Here is a 17,652-nt window from a genome sequence, read left to right on the forward strand (position 1 = left end):
TATATATATATATTAAAAGATATGTCACCTATCTCTAGTGATCAGCGACTGTAAATAACTTCTGATATCAATTTCGCCACCTTTTGTTGCAAGCCAATGATCTTTTAAAATACTTATTGTGTTTATACATGAAGTTTTATTACACCAATTTATCAAACAAAATCAAACTTTCTAAATGCTTTCTTTTGTCACTTTTGTTTCACAGAAATTTCGATATCCACGTTTTTTCAAGTAATTCCACGTGCGTCTGACGTCTGTTCTTTGGAATAATTCTATTGTTGGCAATGCAATCGAATTTTTTACTATAATAAGTAACGAACGAATCCCGAAATCTTTATTATTCTACTTTGTTCTATTACCATAGAGACAAAGAAATGGCGTTCTAGTCATAAAATATTTTCGTCATACTCTTAACAACCTATTTCATCTCATTTGATTTAGAACGTCTTCAGCATATAACGAATTTTTTGACTCACGTGGTAGATCCATGTTTTTTTTTTAATTAAGTGAGTTCATGGATGTTAAAACCAGATAAGAACCTGGTTAAATAAACTATCGAAGATCACGGTCGCAGCAGCCGATTTGGCGTTTCGATTAAGTGACTACGCCAAGAAAAATGCAGCCTGGAAGAAATATTCTAGCTATTTTTACGCAACTCATAATTTATTGTTCTATATATACGCATTTTAGATAAAGAAAGAAAAAGTACTCTATTCGTTTGCACACGCACGCGCTTAAAAGCGTGCTTTTGTTCTAATGAAAGAAAAATATAACTTTCGGTTTTTAAATATTTAATTCTTTTTACTTAATTCCTAATTTTTTTTCTTGAAATTCATCAGAATTGAAGAAGAAACTAGAAAACAAGTCGAAGAATATACATGTTACCCCCAAAATGCAAAAGTCGTTAATGTGTACTTCAACTAGGGTGATCCGTTTAAGTGCGGAATTGAGAGTTTCCTACTTTTTACCTAGATAATGTTCACATTAACGGCATATGTATCATTAAAGTTTAGAAGTTTGTTTACCACATTTATAAATAAATATTGAAAAATAAATTAATATAATTATGTAAATTTCCTTAGTTGTAATAATATTTGGAACCGTTTGATTCTATTAACTAATTTGTTGGTTGGTTGATTGGTTTGTTGGATATTGAAAAATGAGTAACATATTAATTTAAGCTTACAAAAACGTTCTTGTTTCAGCAAAAATCATATTTTCATTTAAAATTGTGCCTATCAAATAATGCGCAGCTTAAAGTGTGCCTAGTAAGTAATGTTCAGCATAACGAATGCCTAATGAATAATATGCAGCTTAACGAGTGCCTAATATGTAATGACCAGCTTAACAAGTTCCTAGTAAGAAATGTGTAGTTTAACAAGTGCCTTGTAATGTGTAGCTCAACGAGTGCCTAGTAAATAATGTGCAGCTCAATGAGTGCCATCAAGTAATGTGCAGCTTAACGAGTGCCTTGTAAGTAACGTGTAACTTATCGAGTGTCTAGTAAGTATCGAGCAGCTTAACCGGGGCAAAAAAATTTTCTTACAAATAAAACATTAAACTCTAAATTAATTAACGTAATGAATTTTCTAGCAGAAAACGACTCCTTATTAAAATTTTAATTAAACCTGACTTTTTATGTAATCTTGATAGTGTTTAACAGTTTTTGATTTTGTCCTTCATTATACATTTCGTCCTTCATTATACATTTCGTCCTCGTTTACATTTTCTTTATTTGTTCTCTTTTTGCTTCTTTTGTTTCAATTATTATGTATATAACAAAATTCGCTTCATTTATTGTTCTCTTTGCTTCAATTTTTTTTATTTATTTTTTTTTTAATTTAAGTAATGTGATACGAATTATTGTCATCTTTATTGTCATCTGTATTGTGCAGTTATGAGCTTTGTGCGAGCTAGACTGTCGTCCAGACGTGGACTATACGGTTAAGGGTTTTGCAAACCTAGGTACGTGTCCACGTCTGGAAGAAAAGAAAAAANTACAGATAGGTAAAATTAACCGAACTCAATAACTGTTACAAACTCAAATCACTGACATAAACAGAAAATTATTAGCTGAAATGTTTTATTTCATATGACGATATAGTCTTCGAAAAACAGCTTTAAAATTAATGAATAATTGGGTACTCTCAACTTGAGAACAAGGGAAGTGATTATGCCTGACCATGCGATTTATATGCTCGTGTATCGAACCTGATTGGCTTCTGAATTGACTATTGTCACGAGATCTACCTACGATGACGTCACTTGGTATCTAATTCTCTATTGCATATTTTTATGCATCCGAGCAAATAGAATCAATTTTAAATTTAAAAAAACAGAAAACGCTTTTAATTTTCAAAAAACTATGAATTAATTTCCTATAGGTATTTTGCGCTGTAAATGCTGGCTAAAGACAATTATTGCAATCGTGCATATATATTTTTTTGTTTTGTGTACCTGGCAACTTAGATGCATAATTAGTTTGTTTATGTTCCACATGGCTTCGTGCCTGTCTTTGTGTTAAGTTAGAAATATATAGCGAAAGAATTGAAAAATATATAGAGAAATATATAGTATAGAATGTGTCATTTAAGGGAATAGATACTAGACGGGCTTGGCTTACTGGAAATAGAATGGAAAGAGCAGCTGTCAACGTAAGAAATGCCAACAACCAATCAGAATCGAGATAGCCACGCTACGTCATGTGCAGACATCCCATTGTTTTTCTACAGAATTGGATACCTGCAAGTGACGTCACCGTAGGTAAATCGTGGCATTTGTTGATTCAGAAACCAATCAGTTTTGACACACACACTTGACGTAGCTTATATGTACCCAATTAAATCTTATTTAAATCGGTCCCGCAGTGGACTGGTCGTTAAGACACGGCTCCCAGCAGATCCCCGAATTCAAGCATCACTGGCTGTGGTCAGTGTGCGGGTGGGTGACCACTTGGATCAGTCTGCGTAGGGACCGAGGGTGTGCGGTATTGGTCCTCATTAAACATTACTACCGTAAAGTGCTCGACTTCGCATGCAGGTCGTCGGGCTACCGAAGCGGGGCTGCCATCCCCTCTGCAGAGGATCAAAATTGTGATGGCATGTCTTCGGATCATCCTCGGGGATGTTTCCCAGACTGTCGCCAATAGCCCATTGTGCAGTTCTAGTGCGACGTAAATGAACTACAACAATTAATTTAAATCGCATGGTACTTCTTTTTGTGTTGCTAGAACCCAATTGTATGAGGGTTTTTTTTTAAAATACGCGACTCACTTTAGAATCAAAGAGACCGAAATTTCTGGAGAATGCTTAGTAAAATATATCGAGCTAATTTTTATGATTTTTCAAGGAATGGATTCCATTTTTCGAACTTGAAGCAGGAAAAATGCACAAGCGACTTTTAGCATTTTTTATTGGACATATCAATTAAGGGTGTTTTTTTTAAACCCTTTTATGAAGGAAAATAAACAAGCAACAGATTAGATGACTAACACTAGGGGTTGACGATATAATTTTAAACTGAACTTACAATCCTGCCTTAAAGAATTACCCAAGCTTTAGAACGCAAAAATAATTTACAAATAACTTTGAAAGCTATGAAACATTTTTAAAACTCACCCATTTGGCGAGCTAAGGAAGCTGCCTACAGATAGGTAAAATTAACCGAACTCAATAACTGTTACAAACTCAAATCACTGACATAAACAGAAAATTATTAGCTGAAATGTTTTATTTCATATGACGATATAGTCTTCGAAAAACAGCTTTAAAATTAATGAATAATTGGGTACTCGCAACTTGAGAACAAGGGAAGTGATTATGCCTGACCATGCTATTTATATGCTCGTGTATCGAACCTGATTGGCTTCTGAATTGACTAATGTCACGAGATTTACCTACGATGACGTCACTTGGTATCTAATTCTCTATTGCATATTTTTATGCATCCGAGCAAATAGAATCAATTTTAAATTTAAAAAAACTTGAACACAAAACGCTTTTAATTTTCAAAAAATCTATGAATTAATTTCCAATAGGTATTTTGCGCTGTAAATGCTGGCTAGAGACAGGTAAAACTCAACCTAACAGTCACGAATATTTGTTAAATGCTCGCAACAGTTCTATAAATAGCACATTATTCGCTAAAAAGCATTATTTCAATTAACAACAGAGAACTTTTGAAAAACACCCTGAAACAAAAGCTTTTTTTTTTCTTAATTTGAAACGTTGTAGGTTACGCTGAAAATTAAAAAAAAATATTGAAAACTAACTTGACTAATTTGCATTTAAATTTAAAAAAGCGCAAGAAAAATGCCCAGAAATAAAAATAAAAGCTTAACAAAAAATGTTCATTTTCAAACCAGACTCAAAAAAAGTTTTATTTATTTTGTAGAAATGCTAACTAATACAAATACTTCTCAAAATTGGAATAAAATCTAATTTTGGAAATTCAATAATTTATCATTGAATAATGTCTTTTTTATATCGGGCTATGTTATTACATCCTAAGAATTCAATATTAAATTATGTTTGATCCCTTAATCTCTATAAGATAATAAAAATGCAATCCACTCTCCTTTGTTAGTTCAGAAACTTCGGGAATGTTCCTCATTTAATTTTATTAGAATGATTTTCTTTTCTACCAACAAATAGGAATACCAATTCTTGATCTTAGTGGAACTATTCATTAGAGTACATAATCTTAATATTAAGTTTTTCGAACATAAAAGAGAACTTCTTCCTTGCTGATTTCGCTTATCTTTGTTACATTGTAATACTTCTTCATTAATATAATAAGTATCAAAACAGATCCTGGTCATGGGCATTGTGTTTTTCCAATTATGAGGATTCGGAAATGTAAGGTCTTAATTTTACTTACAACCAACTCTCTACTTCTTCAAGATCTGTGGTAATATATATTTTCCGTGGTAAAAAATACTACGCAATTCTCATGCAATCAATATTTTTACTATTTTGAATCCAATTTTGTCTTTTGTTTCAGAGATACAAAATTCTACGTCGTAAGCCTAAAAATAACAGATTTAGCTTGCTCTTGAAATATTTAACTTCTGTGACATCGTTTTTTTATTTTAGAGGCACATATGCGTTTTTTTACTTTAGAGGCACATATCTCTTTACAATTGCTATTCACAACAGATTCGTGTTGTTTCAGTACTTCTATATTTCTAACTTGAAATGTAAGATTATAATATGTTTGATGGTTTTTCCTTCGATACTACATAATTTCCAATTCTAATTGGTACCAATAGAGTTTCTATTCAAATTGATACTTCTATGTTTATTTTAATTTTGTTTTAGTATATATGTTATGGTAAAAGCCTGAAGCCTGGTAAATCCAAGGTTATACCGATAAAAACCTATTACCAAATTCTTTCGAGTTATCAAATTGGAAACTTTTAAGTAGCACGGTATAAAAGCCTAAAATGGAATCATATTAAAGCATATTTCAGACTTTTTCCAAACCTCTTTGGTAAAAGCTACGTTTTACTGGTAAAATCTAGAATTTACCAGATTTCGAGTATTTACTGTGACAACTGTAAAAGCCTGAAGTCCGATAAAACCTAGGGTTTTACAAAGTTGGTAACTCTTAGGTTTTAGCACAAAGGTTGATAAAAGTCAGAAATGGAATCTTATTAAAGCATACTTCGGACTTTAACCAACCCACTCTAACGAAAGGCAGATTTTACTGGTGAAACCTAGAATTTACCAGACTTTGGTTTTTTTCACCGTAGCATAAATATAACTTTGTTAAGATTGATATCACAGTATAAAGCCAAACAATCTATATCTAACTCTAATTGCCTTTCACCTTCTCAATAAATAATTAGATTTTTGCTAAAGATGTAATTTCGATGATAATTTTTTTTTCAATATTTGTTTGTTTACATCATAAATTTATTAGTAATAGCAAGATAAACAATTTCCTAATAACTCGTCAGTGGGAAGCGTATTTGATTTCATATGTTCTAATTATATGATCCAAATTAGTAGTAATAATCAAGTTTTGTGTTTGAATTGTCAATAGTTTTATTTAATAACTAGCTCCAATTTCGAATTCCAATTGAACCAGTTGTATTAACCACAGAACCTTTTGCTTGGTGTCTAAATTCTTATTTATAATTTTTTAATAAGTTTCTATTTTTCCCCAATTTCTCAAAAAAAATATTTTTTTTTGCTCTTAAGATTTTCGGTTTTAAGGGATCTGTTTACATTTTAAAGCATTGATAGTGTTATAGAAATAGTTTTAGAACGGCATGCTATAGAATTAACGTCATACACAGAGGGATTTATAGAATTAACAATGAAACGAGATAAGAACTACAAACGCAAATTCTTGAACAAATTGGGAAGAATTTTACAAAATCTTCTATCAACCTGTGTTTTTCCATTGAATAAAAGGTTTTTATAGGTAATAGGGACCATGAAGCCAAGTGCAAGTAGGAGAATCGCCAGATTCTAGTATACATATTTCACCAGTTACTGAAAATACCCAAATCCTTATCAAATTCGATAACATCGTGATCATTAATGATAACAAAGTGAAAGAAATACGAAAATATCGCAAATAGAGCATTTGCCTAACAATGAGGTGAGCCAGATTCGAATCACAACAGTGACTGGTAGATACGAATTCTGCACCCGGTTCGCACCGATCATAGTGCTGACGTAAAATATCTAGTCGATTAGAGTCCACTTGCCGTTAGGCTAACCGTGGGAGGTATTCGTTGTTTTCCTCTTCATGTAACGCAAATGCAGGTTAGTTCCTTTAAAACTCTTCCACGAAGGTTAGTGATCCAGAAGTAGGGATTTTAAATTACAAGGCTACGGAGTTGAACATTGATAGCTACATGCTCATGATTGGATTGGCTATTCAACGCCAGTTACAAAATAAAATTATCGATCACGTTAATATCGAAATCATTATCGATAACATAACATATCAAAAAGCTAATATTGTGAATATTATACATGACCATAACTACTGAAATACGATATATTCTGAGCGTTAATAAATTTTTTTCGGGTATCAAAAATATTGACCAACATAAAAATAAGTTAAAGCAGAGAAATATCGCGATATAATGTTAAATATCGATATAAAATATCAATCCATCAAACATCAAAATTCGGCACTTATCGGTAATGTTCGAGTTGGCGACAACTCTGAAAAGTAACTGCCGTCGCATAGTTTGATAAGTACCGAATAATCTTTAGAAGAAAAAAAAACTGATGGAATAAGAAGTTTTTTTTAAAAAATTTTCTAGACTACTTCTAGAAAATTCCGTTTCTTTAAAACAATGTTGGATAATTTTACTTCAACTACTGCGTGTTTCCATTCAAACAATGACAGCTTAAATCATATTCTGTAAAATGCAGAGTACACCAAATGTAAGGGTATTTAGGACACTGTCAAGGTTACGGCATGCCATATACAATTACATAATTTCAGCATGCTTATTCAACCATTAGCCTAACATTGCTGCTATCTGATATCGTAAAAACAGAGAATCACGGCAATAAGACTATGAATATAATACAATGGCTTTCCTTAATTCTGCTACCATTGGCGCATTCAATAAAAAATAATGCTAGCTCTTTTTTATGGAACTTTTATTTCTTTACATGGCAGCACATGTTCTAATAAATCAAGTATCTACCCAAATGTACTAGTCTAAGTGACAAGTTACGCTTTTTATATTGTTACTTGCAGAGAAAGTGATTTACTAGATATCATAAAATGCGAATCGAAATTCTTAATAGTTTTTATATGGTATAAATAAAGAAAATTTTTTTAAAGCTCTAAGTAAACTATTTGGCTAAAGCATTTGATATAAATCAAATGTATTATTAAAAAATACGGCATCACTTTAAAATTATAGTTTTCAAAAAAAAAATTCTTTATATTTTTTGATTTCGTTTTTAAAGCAATAATTTTACTTTATATGGAAATGTTATTAGAAATTAAGTTCGTTTTAATGTAGCATAAATATCACTAGAAAACAGTTCTTGTTTTCTGTCGTATGAAATTTTTAAACAGGCCTTAGATACTTTCGTATCGCTGATTTCAAATCCGTTATCAGTTTACGAAATGTATATTACTAGGAATAAATAAGTTAACGAAGAAAAAAAGCAAGCCTAACAGTTGTAACGTTAACCCGCCATCTTGTTTATATACAACCAGCTTGAGCTGAGGTTGTACGTCATGTGGTTGTGCATCAGCTGTCTTCCTCTTCTTGAGTTGAGTATACCCCATTGAAGCTACAATTACATAACTGATTTTTGAAGCACCTTTGGTATTGGTAATTAAAGGGGGAAAATCATTAACGGGCGACAAACTCTTTCTCACTTTTGAATCTTTTTTTACTCAGAAGACAAACATACCTCTTTCAAGTGGTTCAGGATCTCTGTCTTTCCAATCAACTGGTAATTCCATTCCGACTAGTTGACTGTAGTAACGCTCCATTACTAACACAAATTCTTCTGTTTCTCTGTCCTCCATTTGTATACTCAGGCACTACAGATAAATTTAAAAAAAAAAAAACATTATACATGAGAAACAAACATAATTTTTTTTTTAAAGATTACATTAAATTGGCAACTAAGTTCCCGCTGCTTTTTTTTCTTAGTTCTAACGTTCCCCGCATGTTATTTAATGTTTTTGGCATTTTTTGCTAGATCATACGAAAGAGAATGTTTTGTTCCACTAGAATCTATTTTTTTTTTATCTAGTTAATTTAAGTTGTCAAGTTGAGAAAAAAAAGTATTTTCAACACCTTCTTTTTGCTTCTAATCAAGGTTCTAAGGCTGAGAAAGCTGCTTGTGACATTTGTGCTGTGTGTAGAGAAGGATAATTTCAGAGATATTTAGGCTAAATAATAAATAAAAAAATATTAATAGAGATATTTATACACGGTTTGCATTTTTAATTTTTCGCAAAGAAATTTTTTCTTCGAAAATAGTAGTTACTGAAATATTTCTGTCAATTTAAACGACTGTATCCGCAATTAACACGGAAAATTCATAATCATATTATTCACAATTCTTTCTTTTATTTTTTCATACTAAAAACGTCTTTTTTTACGAAAATAATAGTTGTTGAAATATCAATTCAAATGACTGTTATCTTAATTAACTTGCATAATTCATATCAAACAAAAATTTTTTTTTTTCATTTCACTTAACAAATAGTTTTTTTTATTTTCTTATGCTGTATATATACATTTAAAACAATATTTACATCTAGATATTTATAGTTTTGTTCCTATTTTCTTTGCATAATAATTTATTATATGCAATTCTTTCTTTTAATTTTTCACACTGAAAAGTTTTTTTCCGACAATAATAATTATAGAAATTCTCCTGCCTATTCAAACGACTGTATCTTAATTAACTTTTATAATTCACTTTAACCATAATTACTTCTTTTAATTTCACGTAGCAAAATCTTTTTTTCTTTCTTGCTGTCTATAAACATTTAAAATAATATTTATCAAGATATTTATAGTTCTGTAGTTTATTTTCTTAGTATAATCATATTAAGCATAATTCTTAATTAACTTGCATAATTTACATCAAACATAATTATTTCTTTTAATTACAACTTGCGTTTAAATGAGTTTTTTTACTGTGCGTTAACATTTAAAATAATTTTCGAGATATTTAGACTTCTTTATCCTATTTTCTTTGTATAATCATATTATACAGAGTTCTTAACTAACGTACATAATTTACATCAAACATAATTACAGTCGAATCTCGTTAACGCGAAATTGGCGGGATTATTATAATTATTTAATGTTAATCAGACTTCATCTTATCTTATAAATCATAAAACGATTTATTAAGTACGATTACTAGTCGTCAGGCTAACCGTGGGAGGTTTTCGTGATTTTCCTCCCCATGTAAACCAAATGCGGGTTAGTTTCATCAAAAAAGTCCTCTGTGAAGGCAAATATCTCTCAATACTTGATTCAAGAGTTTCTAAGTCTTCTGGATTGTGTTTAAAATTACAAGGCAACGGAGTTATACATTAAAATTCGTAAACCCAAAAAATTAGGTCGGCTGTTGAACGATGGATGTAAAATAAAATATTATGCACTACTTCTAACAAGGGGGGGGAGAGAAATAGCATTCCTTAAAATGAATAATTGGCACTTATGCTTATTATCTTTGCTGCGTCAAGTTCCTTTCATGTTAAGCGATAATTAGCTTGAAAATTTCCAGTTAAACATTTAAAACACAATAATAATTGATTGCTGACTCACAGGACTAAACATGTGTTTTATGTAAAGCGACAGTTCACGTTAAGCCATTTCGGGTTAATGAGGTTCAAATGTATTTCTTTTACAGCTTTTGATTGAAAGAGTTTATTTATTGTGCGTAAACGTTTAAAATTATTTTCGAGATACTCAAGCTTCTCTATCCTATGTTCTTAATATTATCATACTATACAGAATTCTTAATTAACTTGTATAATTTACATCAAACATGATTATTTCTTTTAATTATAGCTTTTGATTAAAATGAGTTTTTCTATTGTGCGTAAACATTTAAAATAATTTTCGAGATATTTGACTTCTTTATCCTATTATCTTAGTATAATCATATTATACAGAATTCTTAATTAACTTGCATAATTTATATCGAACATAATTATTTCCTTTAATTACAGCTTGCGTTTCAAAGAGTTTTTCTACAATGCGTTAACATTTAAAATAATTTTCAAGATGCTTAGAATTCTTTATCCTATTATCTTAGTATAATCATATTATGCAGTATTCTTAATTAACTTGCATGATTTACATCAAATATAATTATTTCCTTTAATTACAGCTTGCGTTTCAAAGAGTTTTTCTATAGTGCGTTAACATTTAAAATAATTTTCAAGATACTTAGAATTCTTTATCCAATTATCCTAGTATAATCATACTATACAGAATTCTTAATTAACTTGCATAATTTATATCGAATATAATTATTTCCTTTAATTACAGCTTGCGTTTCAAAGAGTTTTTCTACAGTGCGTTAACATTTAAAATAATTTTCAAGATACTTCGAATTCTTTATCCTATTATCTTAGTATAATCATATTATAAAGAATTCTTAATTAACTTGCATAATTTACATCAAACATAATTATTTCTTTTAATTACAGCTTTTGATTAAAAGAGTTTTTCTACTGTACGTAAACAATTAAAATAATTTTCGAGATATTTAGATTTCTTTAACCTATTTTCTTAATATAATCGTATAATCTTTCTTTTAATTTCTCACAGTAAAAACGTCTCTTTTTTTTGCAAAATAATTTAAATATAATATAGAATTCTTTTCATTCACATAAGAAAAGATTTGGACATGGGAAATTCAAGCTGCTTTTACCGTAATCAATCATGCGTTTTGAGGGTGGGGTATACATCATACGTAATGGATTGCTGCTGTCTACTTTCACTTTTTCTTCAAAATCTTTTGCAATTCCAAGGTGCAAAATAAATAAACAAAAGTTTTTTTTTTTTGTGTGTGTGTGCACATTTTGGGCTATAAATCATCTTGTAATTCCCTTCACGCTTATGAGAATTAATATTGAAATTATAGTCCCATCATTTAAACATTTTCCCGTCTGGTTAAAATGTATACAAAATAAATCGTAAGTATGAAAATGCTACTGATAATAAACTGAAATTTTAATTTAATTTATTTATTTCAGTTCTTATTTATAGTTCGTGTTGCATACTTATTTGCACGCATATCTCAACTTGTTTTCGAATATTGATTTTTTTTTAATTATTCGTTCAAACTTGTAGACTAAATATTATTTCTTTCTGTTTCATTTGGGTACCCGCTTAATTTTAGAAAAAAAACTCCCTTACTTTTCCAGGTAATTTGGGAAATTTTCATGCAAATCTTGACCTTATTTTATCCATACCATGTAGTTTTTCATTGCAAAACTTTGATTTTTTTTAACTTGTAATATCATATATAAGATTTTGTGAGCAAAAAAAAAAAAATATTGAATAAGGATGGAAACATGAAAAATGTTCACTAAAAAGTGGAATTTTTATAACAAACAATTGTAATAAATGTTGGAATTATTTAAATCAAATCTCATTAACTGATTACTGTTACTGACTGATTATTTTCCAGGTACAATGTAAGAATTTTCCTTTTTTTTGTAAAAATAAAATGCAACTTTTCCTGAGTCGAAATAAAATTTCCTGTTAATTCCAGGTTTTCCCTGATCTTCCTGTAAGTCCTGTAATACTTTTTTCTTTAAACCAAAACATATGCAAACAAAAACAAGAAATTAAAATTTACTATGCAGTAAAGAGTAAGATTTTTAAATGCTTCAAAATTTATCAGTATAGCGGTTACAAATTTTGACGGGAGATGGGTCATATCAAAGAGATGAAAATTGCATAGAAACCGATGTGATCATACAATGGTGTGACCACATTAATTGTATATAAATTTTTTGTTTTCTGATAATTGTAATTAAAAATTGCATTCAATATAGGCACATAAATAACTATTTAATTGTAATCTACTACTTCGCAAAAAAAAAAAAAAAAATTGGCAAATTGTGTGTGACTCTAAATCAAACAACTACGAAATGACAGCTCAATCTGAAACAATTTTAGTGCCATTTTCTGAAATGCTTATTAGAAAGCCCAAAAATTAACATAAAATTAGGGTAATTAAACTAAATGAAAGTAACAGAATTCACGCGAACATTGAGTTCATAATTCAAAACCGCCGCTAGCGGCTTACGATAAGTATGGCTATGGGTTACTATGCAGTTCTCAATACTTATGATATGTCCTGAATCCGTTCGGAGTTTGTAGTTGCTGTTCTGAATCATCTCGTTCAGTGCGCACAAAAATAAACAAAACACTATGAATAACTTTCGATCAAATCAAATGATTGGATTTCACATACTGAGGTTCAATCGTAGTGGTTCAAGGGAAGGAGTGGATCTCAATTATGCTAATTAGTTAGTGCAGACGATATTTTAAATTACGAAATCAGACACAAAAACTTACTTTCGCTCAACAAACATACCTTTTTTTCGTATTGTTGCTGACCCTCAAAATACAGGGTCAAATGTTACATAATAAAGTAGTTTAAATATTAAATAAGCAATCTGGGAAATATATGCTTTTGTGATACTTGAACGACTTCTTCTATCGAGAAAAAATGATGGTCAAAAACTACAAGAATATGGTAAAATTTACTGTGTTTCTGGCTCTATGGAAACACTAAAAAGCTAGGTTATTTTAACCGAAGCACTTTGGTAATGATTTTGGTAAATTAACAATAAAGTATAATTTTTTATGAGGTAATAAAATTTGGTAATTTTATAATGATACCATAGGGTATGGTTTTTAAAAACGTTTATTTGGATAAATTTATTTAGTTTTTTATTGTAACACTAAATGTGTGGTAATAAGAGTTATAACCGTTAACCGAGCTGCAAATCGTTACTATAAGAACGGAAAAATTAACAAGTGGATTTTTTAAATGTCGTATATTTTAGTTTTAATTACCAGAATTATAGTGTATTTTTTCACCAAAAAAGTCGTTACCATATAGCACGGTAATTTTACCAGATTTTTTTCCTCCGTGTATAATGAAATTTTAAATGATTAAATATGATTTGTTATTTTACCGTATTTTCCTTGTTAAGTATGTATAGTTTATTTAAAATTAACAAGATCGCAAACAGAATAGAATAATTTTGAAAATACGATACAAATATAACATGTCTGTATTGTATACTACGTTCAGCAGAATTCCGTTATCGTTTAGCGAACCATTTTAAATTTATAACGCGAGAATGAACTTCACTGCAATTTAAAGAAACATTTTCCGAAAACACATCTGCATCGCTGCACAATTGATGATCTTGGATTCCGTTCAATGTATATCGTACAAAAGAAGTATGATTCATTAAAATATATCTCTAAACGCATTAATGACGCTATTTAGGAAAAGTAGTAAATGTAATAGCTGGCTGTGACTGATTTTCAATAAAAAAAGTTAACGTGCCTACATAAAGATTGTTCTTTTAATCTTATTGATTGACTTACTATTGACAGCGTTTTAAAAAGGCATCACATTACTAAGTTCGTTTTGTGCAAATTTAATCGCCATTTTATTGGTTGGAAGCAGGAAATATAAATCGTCATTTTAAAAGTGATTTAGGAATTATTTCAGTAATGGTTTTTCAATAATGGTCTCCTGTACTTGTTAAAACACGTCGTCTATCGGCTGGTTAAATCTTAGAAGTAGTAAAATTTACTCTTCACCAATAAGTTTAATATACTGATTAAATGCACGGATAATTTATGGCGCTAATAAACGGAATGAATATCCAAGCTTATTGTAATATTAAACTGTATCGATTAGAGAATTTAATGGTTTAGTAAAGTTTCATATTAAAATTCTTCTCTCGTTAATTTAATTAATTTAACTTGATTTAAGAATATTCTTATACTAAGTATGAAATTTACTTAAAATATCTAAGTTTTGATTGGAAAAGGGTTAGACAGCATATTGCGTTACTATTCTTAATTTTATAATTTTTAATCGGAGATTAATTTTTGGGTTAGCAGCTATCATTACTCAACTCCGTAGTCTTATAATTTTGAACTCAACTGGGAAGACAAGGCAACTCCTAGGTCAATCATTGTGACAAACTAGTTTTGTTGGACTTTTTGATAGAACGAATCCACATTCGCGTTGCATGAAGAGAAAAAACACGAAAACCCTTAACGGTTAAACGACGACTAAGGGATTTTACCTCATTAGGTTCTACCACTAAGCATATTTTACACCAGTACTGTAATCAGAGCGAGCCGGTAGTAAAGTTTTTTATTTTTATTTTATTTTACAACCGGCGTTGAGTAGCTGACCCAATTATGAGTTTACGATTTATCCCATTTATACGTCGTTTATTTCAATCTCATTTCTGTCTGGATCTGTGCAATGTTAAAATAGTTTGCTTATGTAACCGTAAAAAACATAGATTATCTGTTTTATGCCGTCCCCCCCGTCTTTTTTTTAAGTTCAAAAATTACTATTATTTTTTATTTATACAGTAAAGCACAAGTACTGCTTATAAATTTCTCATTTATACTTCATTTATTTCAATTTCAGTTCAGTCTTGATATAAGCAATGTTAAAAAAGTTACTTTAAGCCAGGGATGGGCAAACTACGGCCCGCGGGCCAACTGTGGCCCTCTGGAAGATTTTATCCGGCCCGCGGATAGAATTTTTATTTGCCGATCAGTGGCAAATATAAACAATATACATCCATTTTCTTGTCGGCTATGCTTTAAATTATTTCTGTTTTTCCTTTCTCAACAAAGTACTGATGAAGTTTTTGCTTTCTCTATTTTTGTTCTACAAAACATAAATTGATGGAAATAGTTAGCTCAGACAGCTTCAATTGGTAAAATGTTGAAAGCAGAAGTTCTTTATAGAATAGCCGTAGATTGGCTCCAACTAGCGCTTGTCTCTCTCGAGGAGCTGACTTATGGAATCTAATATAGGTAAATTGCACTTCACATTTGGCAGACTGCNGCTTAATCTTATATACGTGAACAAGAGTTTTCAATTATGAACCTTAGAAAAAATTATTTCAGAAGTAGACTAACAGAAAAGGATTTAGCCTTGTTCCTTAAAATAAGCACATCTCACTTCGAACCTTAATATAAGGAACTTTTAGAAATGAAATCGCAATTTCCTTCATCCCACTAAATATTTAAATTAAAACTTGTATATCACTTTTTTTTTTCTTTCTTAAATTTTGAAGTTTTTACTTGGCCCACCAAACATTTTTTTTTCTTGATTTTTGGCCCCTCGACCAAAAAAGTTTGTCCATCCCTGCTCTAAGCAATGTTAAAATAGTTTGTTTATGCAGCCGAAAAAAAAAAACATACATTATCGCTTGTACGTCAGTTTCGCCCGTCTTTTTTTAAAGTATACATCTGTTAGTTTGTTCATTAATTAAAAGTAAATTTTTTTATTCAAATTTGTAACAAATGTTTTTTTTTCTTCAGTTTTAGTTACTACTGCCTCTATTGTTCTCTATATCGATACTATTAAATTTCCAATTAACAGTGCTCTTACGCTATTGTTATTATCTTCTTTAATCTTCAATTATACGTCTTTTCATTTGTAAGACGATTTACGTTGGTTTCTTAAAATGTCAGTAAACGGTGATTTACCGTAAAAAATGTTTCCAACTAAATGAGAATTTAAATTAAATTTTATAAGCCAAATTGAATTAAATTTAAATTAAATTTTATGTTTTCATATAACGTTTTGAAACCACTCTTTGATGAAATTTTTTTTTATTTATGAGTTAGAAAACGGCAAATTTTTTAAATTTTGCAGTTTTTAAATTTTTAAATTTGGAATTTTTTTTACTTTTGCTCATAATGATCATAAAAACATTCTTTTTATTTATCTTGCATGCATAATCTTGCATTGTTTTATCTTGCAATATCTTGAACAGTTTTTTTAAATCAAAATATTTCAGTTAATAGTTTTATTTTAGATTAAGTAAAACAATTCTACTATAAAATAGAATATAAAGTTTAAATACGATATAAAATAAAGTAAAAGAAAATGTAAATCAAAATTAAAAAATGAAATAAAAAAGAGAAAAGTACATGAAAGGACGCAAGAATGCGTGAATTTACAGTTAAATAATACTTTTATCTGAAGATTGGAGATACTATTAACATAACTATCTAAGAAGTTATGTCGGAATTTCACCATAAATCATGCCATAAGGAAAAGAGAAAGTTGAGAAAGTTTTTTAAAGACAATAATTCTACTTCCATCTGAGATGGGTTTCTTCGAAAAACAAAACTAAAAAGTCTATTAGGGATCTTCTACGTTTCGATTTGGAGCTTGAATGATTAGTTGGTTTTTAAATGAATCTTCTGTTTCAATTGATTAGTCTACTGCAGAAAACAATTTTTTCCCTGGCGAATTGAGAAAGGAATTGAGAGCCATTAATCTCATAAATAAAGGGAAAAAAACTCATTTTTTTAAATACATGATTACTAAAAAGTGAACGGAAACCAGGTCTAAGTGTTGTAAAATGGGCATTATTTAGCTTTTATCAAATAATTAATTTAGAACTTTTAAAATACTGTTTATTTTTAATTTTTATTTATTAATTTTTTATTTATTTTTTTATTTTTTTAATGTCACTTTGAGGAGAAAACAACAAATTTGACGTTTGACAGTTGCGATTATATTTTGTGTACGTAGAATAAATAAACGTGTCAATTAACTCGAGAATTTATATTTTTGAACCAAAATAAAGCTTAAAAATATTTTGAAATTTAAAAATTTTTTCGTATGACGACATTTGCGGACATGGGTTCCTAAGCAGTTTTATTCCTGATGATGTGCCCTAACGCCTAAGAAGTTTGACGAAAAAATATACGCAACCCCTTTTATATATATAACGTTTTTAAATTTATATATTTTGACAAAAAAATGGGCTGAAATTGTCATTTAGAAAAACTGTAGCTTACAAGGGAAACTAGGGAAGTGTGACTCGCCAATTTTGAAATAAACTAGTGGGATGTATGCAGGTGACGAACCTCCTAATGTT

General features: G+C 29.8%; 1 protein-coding gene across 2 annotated transcripts in view; it reads right to left on the reverse strand.

The window, feature by feature from the left end:
• The window catches only part of LOC107439363 (uncharacterized), a 566,421-nt gene that overhangs the window by 31,293 nt on the left and 517,476 nt on the right, over window positions 1-17,652 (reverse strand). For both annotated transcript variants that reach the window (XM_043046915.2, XM_071183127.1), the window contains one exon: window positions 8,403-8,535. In XM_043046915.2, the coding sequence (XP_042902849.1) occupies window positions 8,403-8,535 (133 nt within the window). The remainder of the gene's footprint in view (window positions 1-8,402; window positions 8,536-17,652) is intronic.

The sequence above is a fragment of the Parasteatoda tepidariorum genome, chromosome 7 (genome assembly GCF_043381705.1).
Source record: "Parasteatoda tepidariorum isolate YZ-2023 chromosome 7, CAS_Ptep_4.0, whole genome shotgun sequence".
Classification (NCBI taxonomy): Eukaryota; Metazoa; Arthropoda; class Arachnida; order Araneae; family Theridiidae; genus Parasteatoda; species Parasteatoda tepidariorum.